This window comes from Halichoerus grypus, chromosome 15 (genome assembly GCF_964656455.1).
Source record: "Halichoerus grypus chromosome 15, mHalGry1.hap1.1, whole genome shotgun sequence".
Lineage (NCBI taxonomy): Eukaryota > Metazoa > Chordata > Mammalia > Carnivora > Phocidae > Halichoerus > Halichoerus grypus.
In genome coordinates, this window is record NC_135726.1 from 18603547 (window position 1) to 18621494 (window position 17948).

The 17948-nt window shown below is 52.9% G+C and overlaps 1 protein-coding gene across 6 annotated transcripts; it reads right to left on the reverse strand.

Annotated features, from left to right (window-relative positions):
- Positions 1-10190: 10190 nt before the first annotated feature.
- Positions 10191-17148, reverse strand: PDP2 (pyruvate dehydrogenase phosphatase catalytic subunit 2). 6 transcript variants are annotated; one of them, XM_036115160.2, is made up of 2 exons: positions 17105-17148; positions 10191-15122 (listed from the first exon to the last, which is right to left on the reverse strand). In XM_036115160.2, exon 2 carries the CDS (start codon positions 15066-15068, stop codon positions 13473-13475), a length of 1596 nt encoding a protein of 531 aa, XP_035971053.1. In that variant the 5' UTR covers positions 15069-15122; positions 17105-17148; the 3' UTR covers positions 10191-13472. The 6 variants fall into 6 exon arrangements, with proteins under 6 accessions (XP_035971053.1, XP_035971050.1, XP_035971049.1 ...); XM_036115157.2 differs by having other exon boundaries at positions 17022-17137; XM_036115156.2 differs by having other exon boundaries at positions 16998-17114.
- Positions 17149-17948: the final 800 nt, after the last annotated feature.

Here is a 17948-nt window from a genome sequence, read left to right on the forward strand (position 1 = left end):
TAAAGCTCTCTCTGGGGGGTTGTTGAGGGGTCTCACAGGGTTCAGACTGGTCTGGAGCTTCAGGGAGTCACAGGGTCTGCCCCAGTGGGGAGCTCATGCTCCCCCCTCCCAGGCCCCTTTCAGAGGCACTGGGCCAGATCAAAGGGACCCAGCACTGAGGATTGGGAGGCGGGCTTGGAAAGAATGTAAACATGAGGATATTTTTAAACTTTTTCCAGCCCCAGAGATTAGGGCTCTCAAAGGGAGAGGCCCAGAGGTCGGTCTGGCCCTCACTCACAAAGAAACAGTCTGGGGACCTCCATCTCAACCATACCTACCTGTACCCACCCCAGGACTCTAGCTTGGGCCTCAGGGAAGTTCTTCCTCTGATCACACCTCCAGAGGTCCTGCTGCTGTGGGATCACGTGTTTCTAATGAGAGGACCTAAGAGATGTGGGAGGACCCAAAGGATTTCAAGGGTTATGGGGCCTACCTGGCAGGGCTAGTGTTGAGAGACTGAGCTTGTAGACCCCTTGGCCACCCTGTCACTCCATCAGGCGCACACACATGCATGTGTGTGTGTGTTGTGTGTATGTGTGTGTTTGTGGGTATGTAAGTTCATATTAAAGTCTGGTCTGCATGGTGTCACAGTGTGTGAGTGTGCCAGGAACTCACCCCAGCCCCTCCCTTCCTCCCCTGCCCTAGCATCCCTAGCATCCCTCTCCCCAAGACCACTTGGATCAGTGGCGTTTGGTGGGGAGTGAAGCTGACAGGAGGTAGCTCGACGGGAAGATGAGGAGGGCAAGGGGGCTGGGAGCAGAGGGCTGAGGAAGCTGGGGGAGGGGCCGGGGCCGGGTCTGAGCCATGCAGTGAGTCAGGCTGTGGGAGCTTCAGGGGCCACTGACGTGGTGGTGGGGGTGGGAGAGGGTTGCTTCCCCCCCCAGGTATCGCAGTGACTCAGGAACTTGGACACAAAGCTCCCTCCATCTCCCCACTCTGGGTGTCACGGTGACGCTCACCCTGGGTCCTATGGCAACAGCCTCTTCCTCTGAGTGATGCCGCCACCCTCACACGCTCGTGCGACAGAGTGGAGCACCCACAGGAGTGTCACAGGGAGCCTCACAGAGGGGACTCAGTCACAACATGCCGCCCTACCTTGTGATCATATCCCAGGGACTCCCACAGCCTTACCCCGTCCACATCCCCGCTATTTGGGAAGTCACAGGGTCAGAGTTCGCGGGAGTATTTGATAGCCAGGCCCGGCTCTGGTTACCAGGACAACGAGGGGCTCCAGCCCCAGGAGAGGCCTTGCTGGATGTTTGCCAGGCTTCAGGGGGCCGCTGTGCCACCTCGTCCTGCTTCTGGACCCAGAGAGGGACAAGTGAGCAGCTCCAGGTCACACGGCTCCTCAGTGGAGGGCAGGCTTCAGGACAGGCCTCAACAAGGCGGCGTGCTGCCTTCCAGAGCCCATCCACTGAGGCAGCAGAGGCAGAGGACCAGGCCTGGTGCTGTCTCCTAAGATGCTGCGGGACTTCAGGCCCAGGATGGTGCGGGAGCCGGATGGGGCGGAACTGCTGGCGCAGGGGGCCTGGTACTTGCCTGAAGATGTCGCTGTGTTGTCCCCGTGTGCATGCCCAGTCGCAGGGACTGTTGCTATTCTTACCTACTTAGCGGTGGCCGCAGGGTCAAAGATAGTGGCTGGGTGGGAGGGAGTCATAAGCACCAGTCCCTTATCTGACACATTCTCTGGAAACTTGGCAGGGGCTGCCAGGCTTTGGGGGCCTGGGTAGGGGGCAATGAGATGGTCACATGGACAGGATGGGGGGATGGGCTCACTTGGGACAAGGCTTGCGGCATCTGTCTCTCCCACAGCCAGGCAAGGTCCCATCAGAAGTGGGACTTCCAGTGGGACTTCCTATGCGGTCATTAAGACCCGCAGGTCATTCTCAGCTTCCTACCCAGTCCCAACCATAATACACGACCCCGGAGTTTCTGATGCCCCGGAAGACAATGTGTTGGGTTCCCCGGTGAGGCCGTAGGCGGGGGCTGCCTCTAGGGGGAGAGCACTGTATCGTGAGCTGCAGAAGCCCAGTTGGCCACGGTCCTGCCCACGTCTAGGCTGTGTGACTTTGTGCAAGTTGCTTCGCCTCTCTGAGATTCAGTTTCCTCATCCCTTTCCTAAGCTGTTGTAAGAACGACAAAGTCCAGTAGGTAGGAATTCGGGCCGAGGGCTGCGGATGTGTGTGTGCACGTGAGCGCGCATGGACGCTAGGGTGGGCCGCCAGGATGGGGAGAGGGAGGCACACAGGCTCCCCACCCTGGAGACTCCCGCCTCATGGATTTTCCATTGGCACGTCGGCACCCTCTCCCCCAAAATAGGCCCTAAGAGCCGTGTGCGACAGAGCCCAGACTGAGGGGACTTTTTTTAGCAGCCCTTTGATTGTCAGCTCTCAAACGGCCACTATTTCAAGCCCCAACGCCTATAGGAGTAGGGCCAAGTGGGGGCTGCGGTCAGTTCAGTGGGCCTGGCTGGCTCCTGGAAGGCCGCCCCTGGGGGCCAGCCCCGCCCTCTGACACCCAGCATTGCCTACGGGGGGAGCACAGCATCCCCTGTGTATTGGGCTGAGGGCTTGTCCGTCCACCTCCAGGGAAGCTGCAGACCTGGCAAAAACCAACCTCATTTATAGAGCTCACCCCGAAGGCCACTGGCTACCGCGGCCAAGAGAAGAGCACATTGTGGGGATTAACTTAGATAATAAGAGCAAAGCCCTTACTTAGCGTAGGGGTTGGCACATCCCTGGCCCTGAGAAAATGAGAATAGCTACTATTATTTATGTTGTCATTACAGCTACAGTCACTCTTGGTTTTGCTGTTACAGTAACATTTTTTATCAGGTTTCCTTCCAGTCTTTTTACTTAAAATGTATTTATGTTTCTGAGTTCGGGTAATAATACTCCTCCCTCCACACAACTGGTTTCTGCAGAAAGGAACCCCTCCGACTTGGTTGGGGTGTTCCTCTCTGCATTCTGGACCGCTGAGACCATTTCAGAATGTCTGTGGTATGCCCACAGCCTCTGTCATCTCAAATGCCATCAACCCCTGCCCTCGTAGGGTTTCAGGGCCCCAGACACGGAAAGTCAAGTTCTAGATGCTGGATCCCCAGATGGCTCCTGCACCTGGGTTCTAGAACCCTCCAGTTGGAACCTAAGGAAATGGGCTTGTTTCCACAGTTAGAAGTGAGGAAGAATTTTCTAGCTGTTCAGATGCAAAAGATTTGGCAATGGGTCACGAGGAGAAATGAAGATGCTCTCGGCCTTCTGATCATAGTTAGTGGGGGGGGCGGTGATGGGGTGGGCTGCCAAGAAGAAGGGAAGAGGAGATGGGGTACAAAGCCAGATTCTGGGAAGTGGCTGGGAAGGGAGAGAAAGGGAGAGTGGCTAAGCAGGCTTCCCACTTCCCTTCTGGGGTCATTTCCCAGCAGGGCAGCAAGGTCAGCTGGGACTGGGGGTCACATGTTCCACCCTTGCCCCAAGTGGTTACTGCACAAGGTGAGACTTCCTCGTTACCCGAAGCACAGAAATAGGTCCCAGGTGATGGCCAGTGATCCGTGCCCAGAACCGCCAGGGTTATTCTGAGAGTGGCAGGCACAGAGCCAGGCCAGGCTTGCTGAAACGGGACCGAGCTGGAAGTGGCATCCTTGGCCTGAGGGCTCACCCTGCCCTTTCAGGAATCCTGAAAGGGGTGTGGGGACTGAAGCCATATGCAGGCCAACCCTCAAGAGGTGGGCTTCGAATCCTGACTCGGCCATGGGATCTTGGGCAAGCCACTTAGCATCTCCGAGCACCAGCGTCCTTCTCAAATGATAGGGACCTTGATCCCTGCCTCTCAGGATAGTTGAGAGAACTCTGTGAAGCTGACAGATGGTGCTAAATTGATGTGGGCATCTCCATTTCAACTGTCCCAGAGCGCAAGCCCAGGGGTCCAGAGAAGGCAAGCGCCTTGTCTGCGTAGCCCACCGGCTAACGGGCCTCTTACCCACCAATCTGAAGGAGTCAGAGTCAGGCACAAAAGCACGTTTCTGGAAGGGCTTGTGGGGATTTTCCAGGAAAAACTCCATCCAACTGGAGAATTCCATTCCCAGCCCTGCTGCCCAGGGCTCAGGGTAAGGAGGGGATGCTCTGGCTCATTCTGGTTCTGTCCAACTCCCACTCCTCGCCCGCAAAGCCCAGGTCAGGGTGCCTCAAACCATAATCTTCTGCTGTTTGCCTGAGGCCCCAAGGTCCCACTCAAGGGTCCTCCCCTGACCCCTCATCCCTTCCAGGGGCTCTCCCCTTCCTTCATCCAACGTGTCCTAGCATTTTCCCTGGAGCCAGCCCCTGCCTTCAGGGTCAGCCCCGATGGACAGGGACGAGCCGGCCTGGGGGCCGCTGACTGGGGAAGAGATGGCCCTTGACCTGGCTCAGGGGGTGGGAGTTGACAAAGGCAGCCGGAGTAGGGAAGGATAGCCAGGCTGGGACAACTGCCAGGAAAATCTCAGAGGACTGGGACATGCTGTAACATACTGTGACATTTCCGTGAGGCTGGAGCACAGGTTTGAGGGAGTCTGATGGGCACCATAGTCAAGGGTGGGAATTGAACTGAACCCAGTTATTTGTTGAGCTGGAATTGGAACCCCGTTGCTTCCCCAGCCCAGACCTCTTTCTTCTCAGCTACCCCCACCAGGGTTTTCCCTGCATTTGGCCAGGGTGGGGTCCTCTCGGTGGGGAGGGCCAGGCTGGCAAATAGGAATCTCAAGACATAACATGCAAGGTATTACAGCTGGGCCCAGGGGGACCCGGCTCACTTTGCCACAATGTAGCCACCCTCTGGGATATTTCTGCACCCACAAAACGTACTTTCTGCCCATAAAGTTCCCCGGTGGTGATAAGACACTGAGCTCTGCTGAGAGCAAAGCTTTTGTAGGGTCCCAGCAGGGCCCTGGGCACACCCAGGCCCACTCTATCATTTTATCTCAACTTCAGCCTAGCACCTGTCCCTTATCCAGCTTCAGCCACCATCTCCTCCCCTGGGGAGGGGAACAGGGCTCCCTTCCACCCTGCAGGCTGGCGCCAAAGTTTATGAGCCAGTGCAGAAGCCTCTGAGAGCCATACGGGTGGAAAAAGTTACCCGGTTCTAAATCAGCCAGCCTCTGGGTGATCTCATCCCCTTCCCAATATAGTCACAGTCCCCTCCTCCACTGGCAGCCCCTGGCCCATGGGCTAAGTCACGAGGGAGCTGCTGGAGGGGCATGTGTGAGGGCTGGGGGTGGGGGGAGGGAAGGATTTCAACTTAGGGTCACACTGTACATTCTGTTTCATAATGTGATTTCCCACCCCACCCCCCACTTACAGTATTTCCATTTAGCAATTTCCCATCTAATAATAAAGATCTTCCACCATCACTTCTTTTCACTGTCTCTTTAAAGTCCACCCGACTTTGCACCAGAATCTCTTTGTCCAGTATGTTGAGCAAGGCCATGTCAGCGGTGTCCACTTTCTCTTTCTTACCAGCACCAGGGCCATGGCCATATTTGTCCAGCCCCCTTTCTGCAGTTGCCTGGTCCGCGCTCTCTGATACATTCGGACAGGTGCTGGGCAGGAGAGCAGGTTTCACTGTATGGCTGAATAGTTCTGGGCTCTCCCCCAAGCCAGAGGTGACAAGCCTAGGGCAGGGAGGGGGATCAGAGACCATTCCAGGGCCCCGAGGTCAGGAGAAGCAGGGCAGGCTGTGATCTGCTGCTCCCGCCTACCTGCTTGAGGCAAGCAACTCCTCCCCCAGTTTCCACCTGCTCTTGCCCTCCCAACCCCACAGGCCAGGCTGACTGGAGACACAAGTAAAGGCCATACACAGAGCGTCCTCTGTCGCAGGCACACAGCCCCACTGCAGGCAGAAGCAGAGGCCCAGCCTCAGGGCGGGACCCCTCACAGTCCGTCCAAGTCACATCTTGCCAAATGTCCCTCCAGCTTCTGCTAGAATGCTTCCACAGACACACAGCTCCCTCCTTCCTGCCAGGCTTTAATTTAAGGGAGCAGAGAGGGCATGTTTGTTTGCTTTTTTTAATCACGTGAATTCAACAGAATCGCATGATTGCTTAGGCAATCACATGAAAGCGAAGAGGACGTTTTGAAGTCAGATACCAGGGTTCAAAACTCAGCTCCACATTTACTAGTTTTGTGACCTTGAGCACATCGGTTCACTTTTCCGGGCTCAGTTTCACCATCTGTAAAATGGGTTCATGATACTCACTTCATACGGTTGTGAGATTTACTATGAAGGATTGGTTCACGTGCTTATGGAGGCTGAGAAGTCCCATGCTCTGCTCTCTGCAAGCTAGAGGCCAAGAAAGGCAGCGGTGTGGGTCCAGTGCAAAGCCGAAGGCCTAAGAACCACCGGAGCCAGTGGATAAGTTCCAGTCAGAGTCCATAGGCCCGAGAACCAGGAGCACCAGATGTCCCAGAGCAGGAGATGAATGTCCCAGCTCAACGGACCGCACATTTTTCCCTTCCCTGGTCTCTTTGCTCTATTCCAGTCCTGGGCTAATGCCCACCCACTTCTTTGCTCAGTCTACTGTTTCAAATGCTAATCTCTTCCGGAAACAGCCTCACAGACACACCCAGAAATAATATTTTACCAGCTTTCTGGGCATCCCTTAGCCCAGTCAGGTTAACAGAAAATTAACCATCACAACCGTCAGTCAGATTGACCACTTATCAAGACCTTGCTGCACACGAATGTCAATCCCCAGTGTCACAGTTGCTAAGTTGAGCCCAGATTCAAGAGGAGGAGAATTAGACCCCACAGCTTGATGGGAGGAGTGGCAAAGAATCTGTGGTCGTCCTTAAAATCACAACAAGGATCAAAAGGTGGAGGGTTCCAGGCTCCCTCCCAGAGGTGAGCAGGGAGGCCCCCTGACTAATGGAAGAGGTGACCTCAGCTTATGGAGGAAAGACCTCCTTCTCTTCTCTCACTTCTTTCTTCCTGTGTCACACCTGGGGAGGAGTTGGAGGAAGCTGGGGAGGAGGATTCTGAGCTTTCTCCCAAGGGTGAGGGGGAGCCTGGAAGGTTTGGAGCAGATGAGTGATACATAATATTTAAGTCCAACCAGGATCACTCTGGCTGCTGTGTGCTGGGTGGAGGTGACTGGAGGGAGCAGCAGTTGTTTGGGGGTGAGGGTGGGGGTAAAGGTGGTTTGGACCACTCTTGGGGCTGGGACAGGGGATGGGGCAGGAGGAACAGACTCCAGAGCTGGGCGGCTGTCTGTGGGGCCCGGCTGCAGGGAGCAGGAAGAGGAGGTGGGAAGGGTTCAGAGGTGTGGGGCAGTCCACCGAGGGGAGCACCCACACTGGGGGAGATTGGAAAAGGTGGCAAGCGATCCCCCACCACCTAGAGCCCACCACCTGGCTCTGCAGTCTTGGGGTTTCAGCAGCCCTGTTCCCTCAAACAGGGCTAAGTGATCACAGGACAGGGTCCTTCTCCCACCCCACACTCATTCCGGGTCTGGTGAGGCTCCCTGAAGGGTGTCCCAGGCTGCAGTCCCAGGGAGCCCCTGCTCCGGCAGGGCTGTGCCTCAGGGTCTCATCTCTGGAATACTGTCCTCCCACTCGCTCCAGCTGTGGCTGGCACCAACACGGCCAGATGGTGACATCTAGAGGCAGCCTCCTGTCTCACAGTGCTTCTGGGCAGAACCCCACAGCCTGCACGGGTGGTGCCAGCCGAGGGCTCCCCATTGGTGTTCCGGTGGTGCCATCCTCAGGACTGAGTGACCAACCACCATGCAGGGCTCAGGAAAGACCCAGCTCCTCCGTCCCTCCATGCCAAAGCCCAGTTTGGAGTCAGCAAAGCCCCTGGAGCCCCAAGTGAACCCATGGATACTCTTCCCTCCCACAACCAAGGACCTGTGGGCTCTGTGACATTCCCATCCCCCTACCCGCTGCGCCACTTTATCTCAGAGGAAGGGTCTTCCCAGCCGCTCAGCCAACCTCTTCTCACAGAGCCAACCCCTCACCTCCACCTCACCATCCAGGCCCATCCTGTGTCCTGAGTCCCACGTGAGAATCTCTCACCTCTCCTTAGCGATGCTTTTTAAATCACTTGTGCATTTCCATCTCTCCACACCCATGGGTTTTCTGGTACCAGACACTCCTCGCCCCCTTTCCTCACACCTCTTCACACCACTGCTCACGGTTTTCCTACTACTCCTCTGACCTCTCTTTGGCTGATCCCTCTTCCTCTGCTCCTCCCTAAATCATCCATCCCTCTGTCCATCCCCCCCTCCTTCCTCATTCATTCTACAATCAGTAGGACAGGGGGCCAGGCCTGATGTTACAGCGGTGGAGTGGGGAGGAGAAAAACAAGGACAAATGCCCCAAAGCACCTGGTTGCAACCTGCCAGGGAAGTGAAGAGATGGGGGTGGGATCTGCGGGGTTGCCCCCCACCTCCATGCTGCTGAAGAGCAAGCCACGCCCACAGTCCTTTCTGCGCTCCCTGCCTGGCTGCGCTCACTTTCCTATCCGCAGAGACCACCCGAAGGGATCCCCCTTGCCCACCCAGCCACATTTGGCTACGTCCCCTCTCAGCCCTCACTGCACTCTCATCCCTACTTCCATAAAGACCCACTGGACCGGACCCACCCCTGTGCTTCACTCTTCTTGCTCCTTTCCGTGCTCTGTGTGTGGTCACACCCCCATCCCCATCGCCCCTTTGCCCAGTGTCACGCCTCTCAGCCTCCCACTGGGAGGGGCCATCCCCGGAGCCTGGACCTGGGGCACACGAGGTTTGTGCAGAGTGGACTGGACAGAGAGCGGTTGGTGACAGACATTCTTTTTGTTCATCTCCTGTAGGGAGGACGAGGTTGGGCCAGTGAGGGCTTTCCAGAATGCTGGAAAGGCAGGAAGAGTTAAGACGTGGGACAGAACAGGTTCGGAAAAGTCCCTCCTCAGACCACTTTTCCAGACGTGAGGGAAATGTGTGCTGGCCTACTTATTGCCCCCTTGCTCCTCCCGGCCGGCCGGGCAGTTTCCCATACGGAACAGATAAGGTCAGGGGCTAGTGGAACATAGACACTCCGACCCCAAGAAGTCTGGTAAGGATTCACCTATGCCAGAGGGAGCTGCGTGGAGCACCGGCCACCCACGATTCAGAGGGCCACCAGCCTGGGAACCACTTCAGGGCATTTAGTAGCATCAAGTAAAATAAAAACAAAAACTCTAGATATGAAGGAAACAGCATAAATTTATTTCTTCCCTTGGAAGGAGTCCGAAGAGCTCAATCTTGAAAATTTAATTCTCCGTTTCCCTTGTATTTTTTTCCCTTGTATTTTTATCGTGTTCCAAAATGATGGAATATTGGAACACATGTGTTAAGTATATCTAGCTCCTTTTCAGCACCACCTACTTCTCCATCCCATCCCCACCCACCCTGGGCCAAAACTGTGCAGTGAGTTTCATGCATTATGTTCCCTTTCTGAAGGGGCCAGTACTGGGACAAGTGGATGGACTGTGGACTTGGTTCAAATCCCAGGCCTACCACGGTGTCAGGGGCAAGTTCTTTAGTTTTATGATATTAAAGAGGGAAATTGCTCCTCTTGTTATCTTCATCAGACCACAGACATTCCCTTTTCTACCTTTCCCTCCCCCAAATCTGCTCCTCTTCAAGCCCAGATGAACAACCCTAGACCACACTGAAGTGTTAACGACTCAATAGTTGGATTGCATTTTAAGAAGCACCCACAGGGGCAGTCCTTAGGAGTTTCTCTCTCCAGAGGCAGGGAGACAGAGCTCAGGGAGTGGGGGTGGGATGGAGGGGGTTCTTCAACACTGGAGATAGCTGCCTGGAATTTTCCCCAAAGCTCGCCCTGCATTTAACACAAGCTGGTTTTACAAGCTCAGCAGGCCTTGGCACTGAGCGTGTGGAGTCCCTTACAACAAAAGCCTTTATTTCCTTTTCCTTCATTTCAGGTCCCCGCACACACGGCTAACACTAAATGAGGACTTTCTGTGTGGTCAGCGGCCATCAAAAATTTGCAGAGGAAACTTCTTTGGGGGTGGGGGAGGGGAGACCTTGAACAGACTAAAATGTTCCATGGCCAGATAAAGGTGGTGAATCAAAGCCTGGTCTAATCTAGTACCCTAAGGCCCGAAAGAAATTACTATTCAAACCAAAAGAAACCAAATTTCATTTTGCCTCTTTTATTTACAAGTTTCATTTAAATATCTCTAAGAGAAAATCAATGTCAAATAAGAACATCGCTATCCAGCTTAAAATACAAATGTCAGTAAATATTAAAGAACAGGGTTAATCATTTTTCCAAGTCAATGCTTGATAAGAATTATTTTCCAGGGAGCAAGTTACACATCAGGTGCCCCAGGCATAAGGGACAGAGCCTCAGCCTGCTCAGCCACCCGTGTTCCCTCTCGGTGATACACGAGGCAGTTCGCATGAGGACAGTACCGCCAGCCTTTATATCCCAGCTCCAAAGCTACACCGGGGTTTTTTCTGCCAGGGGAAGGAGTCATGTTCAGAGACAAATGCACCACTTTAAGATGAAACTAGGATGGCTCAGTTCCAGGATCCTCTGGTTTAATCTAGGAAGTAGAGGCCTCCCAAGAGCTGTCAAATGAAGACAGGTTACCAGGAACTGATGGACAAAAGAGTCAAGCCAGACTCCTTCTGAACACATTTTCTTGTTCCATACAATTCATTATTCTCTTCTTTCGCTGACTCAAGTTCAAACTGTTTATATTTCACTTACGTACAAAAGGTGCCAGCTCAATTGCGTCTAACCTAACTTTTACCCAGTGTGTCCAATACGAACGATCTTTTAGGCCAATCACACTTCTGGGAAAACTATGATTATATATTAATGTACCTCAAAGTTCACATTTTCATTGTAACAAATCAGCTTTTTAAAAAAATAACAAATTAGCTTTAACGTTACAAATAATCCTTCAGAAAACTGAATCACTGAATCTAAGTAACTCGACCTAGCATACTAATTTGAATTTAGAACTATACCATCTTCTCTATTTTGACCAATCCCCAGAATCAGCAGTGCTGTATTATTTATATATAAAACAATATCTAAATTATGCCACTATTACCAAAGTTTCTTACCTAAACTAATACACAATTTAAAGAAACAAGGCATACTTTATTCAAGTTACATCCAAAATATTAAATGGTCAATGTTATTTTTTAGTTAGTTTTAGATGTCTCAAAATTGAAAGCTTTACATAAAGAAATGATACATGCTTTGGAAGACTGACAAGTGCCACCAACCCCCTCTCAAATCCCAGTGTCCTCAAGCAATAGCCCGTGTGTCTCAGAAAGGCCAATGACACCAGAAGGGTGGTCCGGGAGACAGACATGCTGGGGCTTAACCAGGACACTGTCCTTGGAGCATTCAGGGAAAGAGCTGAGAGAGTTCACAGTGGAAAAAGGCAGACAATAAACCGGCCTTTCTTCCATCTCGATATACCAATTAGAAAGCAGGCAATACATCAGGCAGGGAGAGAACACAGATATGCTTGGAGAAGCAGGCGGGAAGTCTCTATCCTCTCAGCTGTCCCCCGAGTTACTGAATCAGATGCATTTTATGATCCACGCCAGGCTCCCAAACAGGATCCAGACAGTCTGTGATGCTCCGAGGTGCACCAGGGTTTAGCTGGCCTCAAGAACAAAGCATGTCAGACAAGCAGTCTTCAGCTCTAGCAACAAACCTTCACGCAAGCACAATAGTGGTGATTCACGTTTCATTTCTCAGTCTAGGAGATCAAAAGGAACACTAATGGTTTCAGAATAAAAGGGCCGAGGCTGAAGCACTGAGTAGAGACGAACCCCTATCACTGAACAGTTACACTGGAAAACGGACAGGGGAATGTCCCCCAGCTAGAAGTCCCCCAACACGTGAATGAATGTCACTGGGACATGAAAAGTCAAACTCTCTTTTCTTTCAGTGGATGGCACAAGGTGGAGATGAGGAGAGGATCAACCAACGTAGTGCAGGAAGACGTAACTGTCAGCTTTGTGGGATTATATTTGTGTTTCTGTTTAGGGACACATTTCCTGTTGTTTAAATGCCATCGCAATTCACGAGAACGTGAAATTTGTTCCCCAAGAAAGGAGGCACGTGGTTTAATTTGAAATCAACACAAAGACTGTGCTGCCCACAGAAGCCATTACGGGTCACATTTTTGTTTTTGCCGACTCCTGTACTAAATATGGTCTGGTCCCTGAGGAGTAGCCCGGCGGTTCAGCCCACAGTCTCGAGGCAAGTGTCCCGTCTGACAAATCTCACTCCTCCCTCTTCCCCACTGCCTCTCCGGATGCAGGCAGCCCTGGTTAGCGACTTCTCAGTCCTTCGTGTTTCCACCTGTCCAGGTTCAGGCTGAGTCTTACTTAAGTCCACAGTACACTGCATCAGCCAGTCCTGCCCACTCACCTGTCACAACTATCACCCTACATAATCACATTTTCTCCTTCCCTGCAACTCTCGGAAGAGGGAGCCTTCCTCCCGGACAGCACTGTGCGGTCAACAGCAGCAAAGCACGGGGAGGAGGATCAGGTGGAATTCACAGAAGAACGTTTGAGAGGTATAATCAGAAAGGCTAAGTGCTCTAAATAACCCGCGCAGAGGCTAAGCTCCGCAGCGTATTTTATTAATGCAGGGAAGGCCAGGAATCAAGGCTGAGACAGAAGTTACCTCCGGGTATGGCTCAAGGTTTAAGGGGTGGGACACAGCAGAAGGGATCACAAGCTGCACAAGTGAATTCAGCTGGTCCAGAGGCCTAGCCACCCCCCCCACCCCCTCAGCTGAAAATCAAGATGAGTCATTCCAAGCATGCTTACAGCAGGCCTGTTTGCAAGTTTGAGGGCTCAGTTTTAGAACAAACTAAAACACAACGAGGATGCAGCATCACGAAGTGTTTTCACAAGTATAATCACACAAAAAAGTTAGAATATTGCATAGAAAAGTATTCTAGAATGTGTTTTGTAAACCTAGGTCTTAGTAATTTAAAAATAAAAAATAAAACCTCCCTTCATAGTCTAGACGTCCATGATTGTGAATCAGGAAAAACTGCCAAGTCTGCCGATTTTGCGGCACAACCTCAGAAAATCCTGAAGTTCTTCATATTCCTAGAACGATAATTAAATTTACCCTTTGAAGGCTCAGGCTGACAGTCTAACAACAGTGTCTTTATAAAAGGACTTTGGCTCTGGGCCCAAGTCCATATGCTTTCAATGCTCTGCCCTCTCTACGTAGAAAAGGTGAACAAACACATGGGGACATGAAATCATTCCACTGTTTTTAAACCAACGCTGTTTTTTTCCTCATGTCAGTCTGTGATAAAGCAAGCTACACCTGCTGGCCTTACTGTCTGAAGAGCCAGCTTAAGACTACGCGAAAAATGTCTTAGCAAAGCATTTAAGTTGACCTTGGCCGTACGCGAGCCTCTCAACCCCCCTTGTAATATGCATCTATCGAGTCTGTGTTGAAATACACCACCGTGACGGTGATGTCATCCCTGTACATCCTCGCCAAGTCCTCTGGCAGCGTCAGCATCGCTGTTAGCCGCTCCGGCTCCATCTCCCCGTACTCATTGGTCCCTATGGCGTGTCTGATGAGACGCGTGGCTGCGTTTTGGTCGGCTGCGTGGAGCCCCTGGGCCTTCCTCTGCAGCAGCAGGCTCTGCATGAGCCCCAGGTGGGCAGGTCTGCAGGCCAGGTCTGGCTTGTGCCGACCCACTTCGGCCAGGTGCTCCACCACCAGCCTCACCACGTCCTCGTTGCCCAGCACGTCCCACAGGCCGTCCGAGGCCAGCACGAGGAACTTGTCCTGGGGCCTCAGCCGGTGGTAGGTGACCTCAGGCTCGGCAGTCAGGTAGGGTGGAGTATAGTAGTGTGGGGGGGTGAACTGGTAAATGTGGAGGGCCTCGGTGTCAAAGCCCCTCTCCAGGACGCTGTGCTGCAGGTCTTTACTCCACTTCAGCTGGACGTCCCCAAAGGCCCTGCAGGGCATGAGGACGCCCAGCAGCCTGTGGTCCACGATGACCGTCCTGTCCTCTGATTCAGGGTGCTCCCTCTTCAGCCGTGACAGCTCAGCCGGGTTCCAGGCATTGTGGTCGCAAGTGAGGGGCAGACAAGACCACATGCCATTGTCTTCCTGGACCCCAAGGATGGCCCGACAGTCACCAGCGTTTGCCACATGCAAGTGAACTCCATCCACATGGGCCATGCAAGCTGTTGCCCCAGAGAAGGCGACCTGGAGTGAAAGGTTCCTTGTCATCTCATCTTCCAGGGGGGCCTGGACTTCCAGCGAGATGTCAGAATCCAGTCTCTGGAAGGAGTGCATTAATGCTTCCTTAATGTTGAGTCCCATTTCCATGTGCAGGTCAAGCAGCTCCTGCCAGTAGACGCGGAGGTGATCGAGGTGCACTGACGTGACATCCTTGTAGATACTGTCCCCCGGGTGCTTGAGCCAATGCAGGATAGGCAGCAGGGGCTTCATGCTTTCCATGGCTCCCTCCATCTGTTCCAGGGTCTGCTGGGACATCAGTGACACAGCCACGTAGTAGAAGAGCCTCTCGCTCACTGCTTGAGCACACGCATGGCCACCGTGTCCGTCAAAGATGCCAAACATCAGCCCGTTGGTCTGCAGGCAGGAGGCGATACCTCGCCGGTCTTCCACTGGGGAATTGGCAGCCAGCTGGTTGCTCTCAAACCGCAGCACTGAATTTGGGACTCCTCTGACGAGGTCAAGAGTCTTGTGGGCTGACTCGCCGGCTCGCAGCACTTCATTTACCTGCTGAGGGCTGAGCTGCAACTGAAAATCATCTTCCTCTGTTGATGTGTGTCTGTAGGCTTTCTGCAGAGCGACGTCACTGCACGGGACACTGATTTTTCCGGAGCCTGGTACCTGGGAAAAGAGTCTCCATCTTGCTTTATTTCTATTTGAGGCACACCTTGAATAGAAACGTCTGCCCCCCTGTAACGTGGCAATGCTGTTCCTTGCAGAATTTTTTAAGATCCAGAAGGGCAAAGTACTTGACATTATGAAACTACACCAGCAAATGTGTTCCTTCAGCAAAAGGGGCTTTCTTTAGACCTGAAAATTAAAGAGTTGAAGAAAGCTCAAATTCAATTTCTTAAAAAAAAAACGACTTCTGAAAACATGTGCTACCATTCTGAACAAAAGCGATTTAAGATAAACTTCAAAAGAGTTGACTAAATTCAAAATACTTAAGCAAGTCTCCCTACCTCCCATTACAACACATAAATAATATTCCAGAAAATGGAGAAAACAGGGTTTTTATACGTTCTCCACTCTTAGCCACTGAAGGCTTCCCCCCAGGGCTTACTCATTCCTCACAGCTGACCCAGGGGCCCCCCTTTTTCTTTTCCTTCCCAAATCCTTTCCCTTGCCAGAGCCCACGGTCTAGCTCCCACGTTCACTTTCTCTAGCAGACTGTTTAAATTTTTATTTAAGTATCTGCTTCTCCACTGTTCTGTAAGCTCCATGAAATCAGGAGCCTAGGCTCCCTTACTCACCAGTGGCTTTCCCAGTGCCCGGCCCCATACGAGGTACACAACAGGCCCTCAACTCCTGGCTGGACATAGCACTTCCAGAGGCCCCAGAGCACAGCAGGTATGACCCTCGCTGTCTGACATCAGACACACTGCTTCACTTGCCTGCGCTTCAGCTGTCTGACAGTGGGATGAGAATACCAGCCTCAGGAGGTTTTGTGAGGATTTAATGAAATTTGACCCTTCTGCTCCAAAAAGGTAGTTATTACTTTTATCATTAGGTGACTCCTCTAGTCATTCTGTATACATTTTTATATAGTTGAAACCACAACTTACACCGTGGTTTTCTTTTTAAGAGCATTTTATTCATGATAATACATTTCATGCATGTGCAATACCCCATTTTGGCATAAACAATCTCAATTTACTTAACTGTCCTCTAATGTTGTAGATTCAGAGGTCGTTTCCACTGGCTAACATTTTATGAAACACCAAACTGCACTGCCTTGCACACCAACATTTTCCCTACTTAGGTTTTAACCTACTTATTTCCCAAAGGAGGAATCAGTAGGTCAAAGGGTGTAGACTCATACTGCCAAACTGATTTCCAAAAGATTCACATCTGCTTCTACAAAGACATGAAGGGAACAGTTTCCTAGCACCTTCAACAGACTCTGGTGGCATTTTTTCTTAGGAAAAAAAAACAAACCTGCTCTATTTTCTATTTTCTCGGGTGACCTAAGAGGAGCGTTTCCCACGTTTTCGGATTTCGTTCAGGAGACCTGCCCTCTGCCAAGTTTGTCTGTTGGGGCACTGGGAGCTCTCAGAACTGAGGATCGTCCTCCTCCCCCCAGTCCCACCCACCCCCGAACTTGGGCCCGGGCGGTAGGTCAAGGAGTATGGAGGGCGCCTGGCACCTCCCACCCCTCTGGGGCCCTGCTGAGAAACCAGGCAACAGTGTCCGACGCAAGTCGGTCCGCCGCAGCCGCAGCCGCAGCCGGGATCCAGTTTCGTGTCCCTCGAAAAAACAAACAGGTCCCAAGTTCAAGTCTCTGACCCATAGCCTCACAGATAAGAGTTCGGTCTCCGGCGTCCACCAAGCCCGATCTCCCTCAAGCCCCGGCGCGGCCACGTCCCTGAGCCCCAGCTTCCCAGCCTGAAAAACAGGCAAATTCAGTCGAGGCGCCTAACTCACAGGGGGTGCTCCAAGGGCTAAAGCAGCTCGTGCGGGTGCCCGCGTCCGAAGCCAAGGGTCCTTGGCAAGTCCGCGAGCCCACGTGGCGCGTGCGCGCGATGGGGTGACTGTGGCTGCGGGCCCGCCCCCTCACCTCACCTCACCTCACCCCGGCTCTCCACCTCATCACCTGATCCGATCCTGCGGGCCGGGGAGGACCAAGGCACAGGGGACGCCCTGCGGGTGGAGGAGTCCCCAACCCACGATCGCCCCCTTCCCTACCTCGGACCTTCGCTCCCCTCTCACCAGCTTGCGCCACCGCCACCCCGTCCGTCCCGTCAGTTCCACGCCTGCGCACAGTGCCGCGGCTGCCACTCCTCCCGCCTCACCTCCTTGAAGCGGCCCCTTGTGCAGATCCAGATGGAGAAGGAAGCATCCTCTCGCCGGCCCTTATTGGTTTACCTGCGGAGGCGGGCCTTTGACGGACAGAGGAATTGCCCAATGGCTAAGGAGGACGAGAGGGCGGGCAGGGCGGGAGGGACCAAATCCGGTTCCTCCCCACCCGTCCCCACCAGTCTCCTGGGCTCTAGTGGTGGGTGGGCTGAGCGCCCCGCAGGCTACTCCACCGGGCATTCAAGTGGCTGGCAACCCCACCACGTGACCTCCCACACTCTGCACACCCCAAACCGAGCAGCCCCTTCAGTTCCTTGCTGTTGTTTGATAATACCTCACGGCTTCCCCTCCATTGCTTTGCCGGCCCGTCCAGACTCCTCTCCCAGGCGTCACAGCCTTATATTCAACCACTTGGCCACCTCCCTCTGGAGGCCCTACGTACGCCTCTAACACATCTTTCCGGGGACTCATCTTCCTGCCAAACCTGCTCTTTCTCTCCCACCCTAACCCAGTAATGGGCCCGCCATCTTCCCAGGTAGCCTAAACCAGAAGCCTGGGAGTCTTTTTTTTTTGGAAGCTTGGGAGTCTTGACTGCTAACCGCCCCCCCATCCCACCCCCGTCAGTTATCTAATCCTGTTCATTTTATCCCCCAAGTATCTCTCCAATGCATGCATTTGTCTCCGGCGACTTCACTGCCCTATTCCAATCCTCTCATCTGGTCTCCCTGACTTCAACCGCCAGCTTAGCAGCTCTTCCTCTACAGAATAGGCAGTGACCCTTCTAAAACTCAAATTCCTGCTCTAAAATCTTCATTGGTTCCCCAGGGAGCATTGGGCCTT